Source organism: Elephantulus edwardii, unplaced genomic scaffold (assembly GCF_000299155.1).
Source record: "Elephantulus edwardii isolate Elephantulus edwardi_28Jun2011 unplaced genomic scaffold, EleEdw1.0 scaffold00598, whole genome shotgun sequence".
Taxonomy (NCBI): domain Eukaryota; kingdom Metazoa; phylum Chordata; class Mammalia; order Macroscelidea; family Macroscelididae; genus Elephantulus; species Elephantulus edwardii.
This window is the reverse complement of record NW_006400348.1, coordinates 79,831-90,755: the sequence shown is the minus strand read 5'-3', so window position 1 is coordinate 90,755 and position 10,925 is coordinate 79,831. Positions and strand designations below refer to the sequence as shown.

At 43.5% G+C, this 10,925-nt stretch overlaps 2 protein-coding genes across 2 annotated transcripts in view; both read right to left on the bottom strand.

The window, feature by feature from the left end:
• The window catches only part of LOC102874044 (zinc finger protein 490-like), a 44,866-nt gene extending 40,892 nt beyond the window's left edge, over positions 1–3,974 (bottom strand). The window contains exons 1-2 of the mRNA XM_006903369.1: positions 3,949–3,974; positions 2,812–3,196 (exon numbers count right to left, since the gene is read on the bottom strand). Of these exons, the coding sequence (XP_006903431.1) occupies positions 2,812–3,196; positions 3,949–3,974 (411 nt within the window). The remainder of the gene's footprint in view (positions 1–2,811; positions 3,197–3,948) is intronic.
• A 115-nt stretch (positions 3,975–4,089) lies between these two features.
• The window catches only part of LOC102873643 (zinc finger protein 658-like), a gene marked incomplete at its 5' end in the record, with an annotated part of 34,682 nt that continues 27,846 nt past the window's right edge, over positions 4,090–10,925 (bottom strand). Inside the window, 3 exons of the mRNA XM_006903368.1 lie at positions 4,090–4,166; positions 7,098–7,232; positions 7,314–8,346. Coding sequence (XP_006903430.1) covers positions 4,090–4,166; positions 7,098–7,232; positions 7,314–8,346 — 1,245 coding nt within the window. The remainder of the gene's footprint in view (positions 4,167–7,097; positions 7,233–7,313; positions 8,347–10,925) is intronic.

Sequence of the window (10,925 nt, the reverse complement as noted above, 5' to 3'; positions counted from 1 at the left end):
TTAATCCCTTCACAAAGTCAAACTTCCTTCAGTCAGGCCACTTCCAACTCACTGCAAGTGGTTTTGTCCAGACTGGAAAATGTGAAAGGCTGTCTCTAGGAGGGAAGGTTTGATTTCAGGCCCACATCTGAGTGGCCTCAAACCACTAACCTTTCAGGAGGGAATCACAACCTTTTTTGCCATTCAGAAACATTGCACTTGAATCTGACTCTGCATATTAAGTCCTGCAGGAGATGCAATCTTTTCTCCCACCCTGTTAGGATGTCTCTGAAGACCCTTAGTATCTATCAAGGGTTGACGAGTTTCCGCTGCACATGCCTCACGTCTTGTCTCCGCGTCCATCATCTGCTGCTCTGCTCTGCAAGTACAGACTGGGCCCTACAAGAAGCCTTCAACCATTTTTTCCCCCTTAGTAAATTTTTTTAATTGAGATTTTAACGAAAGGTTTTAAAGAACTTGGATTCCCATTTATTCATTGTTGTATATTTTCCTCTCTGCCCACCCCACTCCATAGGTCACTTTTCTTTTTGAAAAACAATCCTTCACTGTTTTACAAACACACACACACACTCCCCAAAGTCCACTTTTCTGTGCAGATCTTATTCTGGACTGTTGTCATGCAAGTAATACCCAATCCTATTTTCCTTTTCAGTAGTTCTATTTACCATCTGCATCAATGCCCTGGTACACTACTGATTCCCTCTTTTCTTAGTTCCCCCCCAATCTCCATGTCAGTCCTGTTTCATAATGGTGGCACTGTGCAGTATTTGTCCTTTTGTGATGGAGATGTTTCACTCGGCATACTGTCCTCTAGAGTCACCCATGTTGTATAGTATTTCATGAGTTCCTTGGGTTTCAGCCTTCAACGTTTTAAAAACTGTGCTGTTGTGGTAGCAGAAAGAGTGTTTAATCACCAACATCAAACCCAACCTAGGTCACAACAAAGGTGTGTCATCTGTGTAAATATCCTAACAGCCTGAAAAATATCACAGTATCTGAGTGTGTATTATGCCAGCTGGGAAGTGCTTTGAGTCTTTTCTTGAAGCTGTCAAGGATTTGATTTTCCTTAAATCCACAACTTAATTATTTTCCACAATTTCGAGGTCCAGTTCCACCTTACCACCAAAGCCAATCCTCAAAAGATGCAGCTTCCACGTGATAGCCCCCCAAAAAAAGTCCCTAAAAGATGCCTTTTTAATTAACTGCTGACTTCTGAAAACCAAGACAGACTCTCAAAAAGAAAAAGGGTTACTTGAAACGCTGGGTTCTAATTCCTCTAGCTTATTTTAACAATTAAAATGCAGATTATTTTTTTCCCAGCCCTGACAATCTTTCTTTTCATATAACTGGAAACATCCCTCACAAGTCTTGCCTAGCGAAGCTCACAAAACATACAACTGAATGAAGATGATGATAAAAGAGAATATTTTTTTAAATTGTACTATTTTTGGGTGTACCGTCAAATCATATCTGACTGGTACAGGAGGAGATTGCCCCCTCCTTGTCCAGCAGAGCATCTGGTGGATTTGAACCGTGTACCTCAAAAGAGAATATTTTTAAAAAACATATATACCATTTTTTGTGTAACAACGAATGAAGAGAATCCCTAAATCTCTGTAAACTTTCATTAATTAAAAAATATCTTTTGGAAGAACAGTCATGAATGTGAGGTTTTAGTACTAAAACAAAAGACTTTAGTATTAAAAAAAAAATTTAGAAACAGAACCTACAGGGTCCCTTTTTGGCAGGAAGTAGCTAAGAGAACACGTTGTCCCCTTTTCCTTAGGAATCAGGGTGAAATCTTTCTCAGGGAGGAGAGATAGGGAATGGCAAAGGACACACAGACAAAGGAGATGAATCAGAAGTGGTTTTGATAAGCACTGGACAATTAAAACAGACTTCTAAGTAAAAATAAAGGGAAAGAGTGGAATCTACAGTGGATAGCAAGAATTGAGGGAGACACTTGCAAAACCTTGGCAAGAGACAGAATCTGATGATGAGCCCGTGGTGATAGTGGTGAAGAGACTGTGGCATTGCTGAACAGGACTAGGTGTAACCAGAGGAGTCCTGAGTTAAAGGCGACAGTTAAATGTTTAGTTGTTCCTGCTGGATCATGGAAGAAGCTGACTTATTACTGCACTGAGCCAAATCTAGCTTCAGGATTTGGATTTGACTGCTCAACTGATTAACAGAACTTTAACTACATAAGAAAATATGTTTTCAATCGAATCCTATGCAGCACTGAAAAGCAAAGAACTCATGGAGCATTATGCAAAATGCATGGGGGAAAAAAATTCATCACTAATCAGATCATAAAGTACAAAAGAAATTGAATTTAAGGAAATTGGAAGGTGACAAAAATAAAATGGAACTTATAAAGAGTGATATTCTAGAAAAAATATTTAAAAAGGGAAACTTATAAAACAGATTTTAATGAATTCCTTCTACGATTTCTGTCGAAGGCAAGGTATAAATTGCACTTTTCTATTTAAGTTTTTTTTTTTACACTAAAACACTTTCACATCTGTTTTTAAGCAGAGGTTTAAAGTCGAAGAAACGACCTGCTTTTAGAATTACTGTCCAAGGTAGAAATAATAAAGGCCATGAAAATAATTTTGAGAACTAATATCAGAATTAAAAAATAATAATGAGCTTTGTTTCTCCCAAACGATTTTTTTTAAGGTAACAATGAAAGGAGAGACTGCATGTGCAGTTGCGTCGGCCAACGAGGGTCGGACGTTCGAGGTTGCAAAGGAAACGCGGCCCCGCCGTGTGGACAGTGGACGGTGCGGAGCCGGGGGCCGCTCGCACCTGGGGGACACCGCTGACCTCTGCGGACACGCGCACACAGGGGCGGGAGTGGACAGAGTCCACGGAGGAGCTGGACGTGCGGACCAGGGGAAGGACCCGCGGGGACCCCACCCCCAACTCTCCCCGGCTCACCGGCGACTCCGCGGGGAGGACACACACACCCTCTTCCGTCCGCGCGGACTCGCCCCGAAAACGGACCTGGAGACGCTCCGAGAAGCGCAGCTCTGACCCCGGCTCACTCGGAGGCCAGCGACGGCCGCGGAGACCCCGGGAGGTCAGCAAGTAACGCGGCACGCAGCCCACAACCGCCAAACAGCCACCAGGACCAGAAACGGACCGGCTGGGGGAGCACTTCCGCTTCCGGATGCCACGACTTCCGGTGCGACTGAGAAGCGGGTCCGTGGGGGAACACTAGACGCTCGCCCTTGGGATCCGACGATCACGAGTCGCACCAGGTTTTGGCATCAGTTGCAAGGATTCACTTTCCTCTTTCTCTCGCTCACTGACTCCGCCTTTCATTCGCTCATTCCCTCTCTTTCACCTAGACCTTCTCTCCATCTCCCTCCCAGGCGCTCTCATTCTTACTCCCCTCTTCTCCTTCCCTCCCTCCGTCATGCATTTTCTGGGGCTCCCACTCACTTCCCCCCACTCTCTGTTCATTTCTGACTTCTTCTATTGCACTAGGACATGTTCCCAAGACTGGCTCACTCTCAAAAAAAAAAAATAAGTGAACAGATTTTTCAAGAATAGTTTTCCCCCTCCCTTTCTGTCCCCGCAGGGTACATCCTGCTCTGATTAGAGTTACTAGTCAGATGATCCTTGGACCATCTTTTCCTAAGAAAAATAAAATCAGCCCATTTTCTGCAGCATGCTCTGAAATACCTCTCACAGCACAAGGGTGATTACTCAGAGAAGGATTTGAACCCTAGGCCACTGACATAGCGCTTGCATTTCATAGATTCGCTGTCTCAGTGCTTAGCAAATAGACTACTATTGCAATGACACAGAGAAGATTAGCATGGTCCCTGTGCAATGATCTCTTAAAACTCCGAGGGTCCTGCAAAAAAACTTCATCTTGAAAGAAGAGACCATCAACAGGTGACTACCAAAACTCCATGGATTCATGAAATGCCTCACCTTTGTTTATCAATACACAACAACATCCCTGCCCACCTACATCCTTTGATCATCCTGTTAAGGTTTCTTCCTAATTGAGTCACGATGCAGGTTCTTCCTTCTGCCACAACCTCTCCCCCTCTCATCAAGCATTTCTTTTTCCTAGGACAGGATGTTCACTTGCACAATTTTCTCTGCTTTCCGTATGGTGAGGCCAGAGGAGGGGGGCACTATTTGAGCTGGCAAGTGTGTGCAGGTGTTAGAGGCAAGAGGGGGGAGAGCAGGAAGCAGAAGGTGATGACTGTGGATCAGAGAAGTTACCTCATGAGGAAATGCACTGTGAGCTGGTATTTGTGTATAGTGCAGGGTGGGGGTGAGCAGCAGGGGGTGCTGAGTGGTTCCCCAGGATGAAAAAAAGCGGATCTGTGTCAGGGAGCAAAGAACTGAGCTACCTAGGAGGATTTGGAGGGTAGAGCAAAAGTGTTTGGGTTTTTTGGTTTTTTTTTTATACTCTGGCTAAAAATGTAAGTGGGTGGAAAATAAGGAAAACAGCAAGAGAACAAATATGTTGATTTAATAAAAGTAAAAACATGTTATGTGTAAGCTTATCCTTTAAAGTTTTGGGTTTGTGTGTGTTGTTTGTATACTGGAGTGGCTGTTACATCAGGGATAGGAGGGGCGTAGAAGCTTTGTGCATTCGCCTGTGTGTCTTTGTCTGCACCACTGAGGCAAGATGGTACGTGAGATTATCTACTAATTGCATCGGTAGAAAATGACAAAGTCTCAGAATGTTAAAGCCAAGTGTCTCATGGAGGGCTTTGAGACTCATTCTTTAGTGAATATTGTAGCTATGGTAGTGGAATAAGAAAGTCTAATGGGAGCAGAGGAGAAACCCTGGTGGTGTGTACTGAGGAGGACAGAACTGCCTAGCTCTTGTGATCTGTGCAGGTAAGTAGTGGAGGTTATGGTGGAGAGATGGAGAGTTTGGGAATAAAGTGTCCTCTTTCCCTTTGTCCTCATAACAAGAAGCTCCGCTCATCGCGTGGGCATCCCCAGTAATGGGAGAGATAGGCCACTTGGGCCAAGAGATCTATCTGGCCTAGCCCTAGGACTTTTTAGAGTCCGAAGAGAGCAGGAGATCCGAGAAAGGAAAGCATCTGCCACTTACTGGTCTGGTGTTGTTTGGAAGGCCAGCCACGGCAAGAGGCAGAAAGCCCCAAAAGAAAGGAGGTGTCCTCTCAGCAATTCCAGGAGGGGCAGTCAGAGACTGATGAAACCCATGAAGGAGTGAAAAGAATTAGGTCGATCATGCACATCCTAGGCGCTCTGGGGCCAGGAGAAACAGGTCACGCTGAGGAGAGGGACACAAGCCAGTTTCAGAGTTTGCAGAGAATCTCAATATGAAATCAGGACAGACTCCAGTCCTGCTCCAGAAGGCAACAGGACACGTAGGTTGTACACTAGCTCCACGGAGCATTATGAATCGAGTTCAGAAGAGATTCTGAATCTCTGTGGATTAGGCCTGAAAGGAGGTACAGAGAAAGAGAGTGAGAAAGAGACAAGGAAGACTCAGGGAACTAGGGTTGGCTGCCTCCTGACGAGTGCCTCTCCCGGGCTTTCAGTACCAAAAATGTAAGGTCACCGAGGAAGTAGAGAGCCCAGGTCAAGAAAGTTTATTGAGGAGAAACTGTTGGCCTACCTCCAAAGCAGAGATCAGCACCCACTTAAAGTGACAGGAGAATTACGGTCTGACAAGGACATTGGGAGTTAGGGAGAGTTTGTAGCTGCTTGGTACTGACTGACTGTTCCACATAAGGATTATGAGATGCCATCCTATCAAGTCAGCAGTCGATATGTCTGTCATGTGTCATCAAGATGCTGGCAACTACTAGGGACCCTACTTCTAACGGTTCTGAGGCGTAGGCTGTATGGAGCCAGTCTCACTGACGCAGACACACCGTCTGAGACGTGCGTCAGTCCATCTTATCTAGGACCTTCCTCTGTACACTGTCCTTGTCCTGGGAGAAATAAAAGCCATCCATGAAGTGGCAAGACGCTGCACTGTAATCCCAGACATACACGGTTCAAATCCATCAGATGCTCTGCTGGAGAAGGAGGGGGCAATCTCCTCCTGTACCAGTCAGATCTGATTTGACGGTACACATAAAAATAAGACAATAAAAAAATTAAAAAAAAAAAGCCTTCCATGAAGCAACACCTTTTGTACAAATAAGATCTTTTTTTAATTGCATGGAAAATAACAATGACAGACACAGAAATTTATAATACTGCATTTTCCCAGCTGTTTTTTCTACAAGTAAGAGTCATTGGGTAAGTCATTGGGTAAGAGTCCATGATTTTACACTGTTAACAAAGAAAAATTTAATCCTGGAACAGAAAAAACACAATAAAAATTGGTTGCAAAAGCCCACACCGGCAATATAATGATCAATCTGTCACAATGCTGCAAAATCAGACCCAGATTGTTAACCAACACTGAACGAGTCCCACATGCATGGAAAAAACATAGTAAAAACCTCTGCAAAGATCTCACTTATGGGACAGAATGACAGTTCTCCTATAGGACATCATTGGGGAGACTAATTCCTTCCTAAATTTCTTATTCATGTGTGGATGTAGTGTAAGTCCTCAGGTGCCCATTGTGGGTGGAGGAGTGACTGGACCACACACCTATATTTCTTATATTCATGCAGCCTGTCTGTCCAGGGAGGAGGGGGAGATCAACTATGTCCTATGCCGTTTATACTGTGTCTTTGGTGTGTGAACACTTGGATGTCCTGACACCACCGCATTGCTGAAAGGTGGCCCCGAATTCCTTACATTGAGATGGTCTATCTTGGCGGAACTCTTCAGGGATAATTCCTATACAAGGGTCACAAAAGGATTCCCTCCATTCCTGACGTTCCCAAGTTCTCTCTCTTGTGTAAATATTGATATGTAGTGAAGTGACACAACTGTGAAAAGTTTTTCCACAACCCTGACGTTCATAAGGTGTCTCTCCTGTGTGAACTCTTCTATGTCCAGTGAGCCTCTCTGATCCTGAAAGTTTCCCCACATTCCTGACATTCCTTAAGTTCTCTCTCCTGTATGAACTTTGTGATGTTTAGTGAGGCCATCTGATCGTGAAAACCTTTTTCCACATTCCTGACATTGGTAATGTGTCTCTCCTGTGTGAACTCTTTGATGTAAATAGAAGCTATTTGACCGTGTAAATGTTTTCCCACATTGCTGACATTCGTAAGGTCTCTCTCCTGTGTGAATTCTTGTATGGAGAGCGAGGTGACCTGAGAGGGTAAAGGTTTTCCCACACTCCTGACATTCATGTCTCTCTCCTGTGTGACCTGTTCTATGTTTCCTGAAGTGACTTGAATGTGAAAATGTTTTCCCACAGTCCTGACATTTGTAAGGTCTCTCTCCTGTGTGGAGTCTTTTATGTACAACGAGGCTACCAGATAGGGAAAAGGTTTTCCCACATTCCCTACATTCGTAAGGTCTCTCTCCGGTGTGAATTCTTCTGTGTAACGTGAGGCTGCCTGGAAGGGCAAAGGTTTTCCCACACTTCTGACATTTGTAAGGTCTCTCTCCTGTGTGAATTCTTCTATGTATAGTAAAGTGACTTGAATATGAAAATGTCTTTCCACAGTCCTGACATTCGTAAGGTCTCTCTCCCGTGTGAACTCTTCTATGGACAGTGAGGGTATTTGAACGTGAAAATGTTTTCCCACATTGCTGACATTCGTAAGGTCTCTCTCCTGTGTGGACTCTCTTATGTACTGTAAGGCCATTTTTTTGTGAAAACGCTTTCCCACATTCCTGACATTCGTAAGGTCTCTCTCCTGTGTGAATTCTCCTATGTACAAGGAGGCGACATGACTGGGAAAACGTCTTCCCACATTCTTGACACTCATAAGGTCTCTCTCCTGTGTGATTTCTTCTATGTGCAGTCAGGCTACCTGCTTGAGCAAAGGTTTTGCCACATTGTTGACATGCATAAGGTCTCTCTCCTGTGTGAACTGTTCGATGGGTAGTGAGGTGACTTGATTTAGAAAATGTTTTCCCACATTCTGTACATTGATAAGGCCTCTCTGTTGTGTGAATTTTTCTGTGTTCCTTGAGATCAGCTAACTGTGGGAATGGTTTGCCACATTCTTTACATTCATGAGGCTTCTCTCCTGCATGGGTTCTTGTGTGCCTAGTAAAATCAACAAAGTGAAAAAAGGTCTTCAAACATTCCTTGCATTCGTAAGGTCTTTCTCCTGTGTGAATTCTTCCATGTCTGATGAGGATACTGGATTTTAAAAATCCTTTCCCACATTCCTTACATTCATAGGGTCTCTCTCCTGAGTGCATTTTGGCATGGAGAGTTAAATGAGCAAGGTGAGGAAAGGTTTTGCCACACTGGTCACATTCATAAGGTTTCTCATCTGTATGTGTTCTTGTATGTGTCCATAGGCATGACACAGAACGCAAAGATGTTCCACATACCTTACCTGTACAAGGCTTCTCGGCACTGTCACTTTTGCTATTTCCTGTGCTGTCTGATGTACCCGTAAGGGGGGCAGAAGAAGAAAAGGGCTTTCCATTTTCAATACATTCATAAAGCTTACTGAAAAAAGTTAATGCTTCTTGGAAACCTAAAGGGAAAGGATTCCTATGTGTCTCAGCACATTCCGTAGGTTCATGGTCATCTATCACATGGATCCAAAATGAGGAGAAGGTACAGAAATCTTTGCCACATTTCTTACATTCATGGCTGGTGTCACCAAGGTCACTCCTCAACAGGTTTATGTCGACACGGTTGCAGGAGTAACTCGGAAATCTGATGCACATGTTCCCAGAGAGACTGTCTTGAATCCAGTCACACAGCTCCTGTCCTGATGGACTTTGGAGAAAAATAAACAACACACAGTTGTAACTAAGTGTGTTCCTATAGGCCCACAATAACACAACAGGACGTGTGAGTGACATCATTTAGCAAAAATATAATTCCTAGAACTGCATTTATAAATCTAAGTACACTTTCTGATACCTGTTTCCAAAGTCACAATGTTTCTCATGAGTATTTCTTGTGTTTTGTTAATGGTTTGGTTTTTTTCTTTTTTATGATACTCACCTCCAGTAGTTCTCTTGGATTTTATGTAGATTTCCTTTGCCACACAATTTTAACATTTTCCCTAACATGGAAAACCAAGGGTGGGTAGTCCTTAAGAACGTCAGCTGAGTACATACAGGGGATAATGCTTCTCCCTCACTCACGTGTTCAAGGCCTGCTATATAACAAAAATAATTTGGACAACACAGAAAGAAAAGAAAGTGACAGACGTTAGGCTGCTCTCAAAAAACAGTCAAGTGGGCACATTTTTCAGTTTCAGCACGTTGACACTGGATGGCAAACCGTTCACTAGGAATCCCTTCTGAGACAAATCAAAGACATGATGATATAAATGAGATTCCTCTGGGTGGATAATTACAGAGATGACTCACACAGCACACACGACATCACACAGAACAGTACACACATGACAATGCACAGAACACACACAATATCACAGAGGATTCACAGAACATGACACAAGACACACATCACAGGAAAAATAGAAAAATGGCTCCAGGACAGGTCTGCTGATGCAGAAAAGAGTGTCCAGTGATCTCTAAGTTGCTCTCAGATACAAAGGCTTCCATGAAGAAATCATTTTGCATGTGTGAGCGCTAAATGCCAGGTGACCAAGCCTGTTTCATTGTACCTTATATTCCAATTCTTCAGCCAACGTTCAAAAGTAATGTGCAGGAATTTATTTTCTTTGCATTCGAAGGATTTGCAAACAAATCAAATCTTATTTTTACCTATGAAGTCCAGGTTTTCCAAGATTTCCATCATCACGTCCCTGTGGAGTTTTTTCTGAGCAACACTCAACAAAGGCCACTCTTGCGGGCTGAAGAAGATGACCACATCGTCAAGGAACAATGGTGCCTGAAACACACAGCGTATTCTGAATCAGATCGGTACCTTGTCTCACAATTTGGGCAAGAGCAAAAAAGGAGCCTCACATAGGGAGAAACCAGTGAAATGGTACAGACATGACCAAAGTTCTATTTTTCTTCCAAGATCTACTCAGGGGCTGAGACCTGAGTCTTGTTCTGGGCCTTATGACCTTCATTTTCTCACTGAGGAAATCCTGGCCATACGATTTACCACACTGTCAATGAACCTGCAGACAGATTGTGAATATTTGGACACATAACCTGAGTCCTGGAAAAAAACCCCAAAACCAAAACCAGCACAAAATAGAGAAACAGTGAATCTGGAAAACAAACCTGTTGGCAATAGTCAATTTCATCTTCTTTTGAAAAGACCTTTAAGAACAATGAAGAAAACATAAAGGACAGACTGAAAGTAGAGTGATGTCCTACCATCATGGAAACACTGCAGAAGGGAAATACTTTCTTCTGTCTCTTATGAGAGTACACAGGGTTGACAAAAGCATATTGTGGGAAGCCAAAGGTTCAACCAAACGCTTACACAGGAACTGAAGGAGGCACAAATACAAGCTGGAATTCCTCTTGTGACAGATCACAAAGAATTAGGTGGTCTTTCTCCTTAGAAAGACACTTCGGACAGACCTGGTGGCACCTCTGCTAGTCCCTGATGTGGTTGTAAATGCATTATTCCTGAGATAAGCATAAGGATGTCAGCAGAGAAATACATAGTAGCCAATTGGTAAAGAATTTTCTCTGTGATTTATCTCTTGGGAATTTTCAATAAAGGCAGGAGAGACTCTCAGCTCTGGGCTGCAGTGTTCAAGGTGTTAGCCCCCTGCCTTCACTCTCTCTCCCCCTCCTTCTCAGTGTCCGTGTCTTCATTCGTCCATGTTGACAACAGCATATGGAAACACAAGTTCTTTTTGTTGTTATGTGCCGTCGAGTCATCTGTGACTCCTAGCGACCCTATGTACAACGGCCCTAAACTCTGCTCTGTC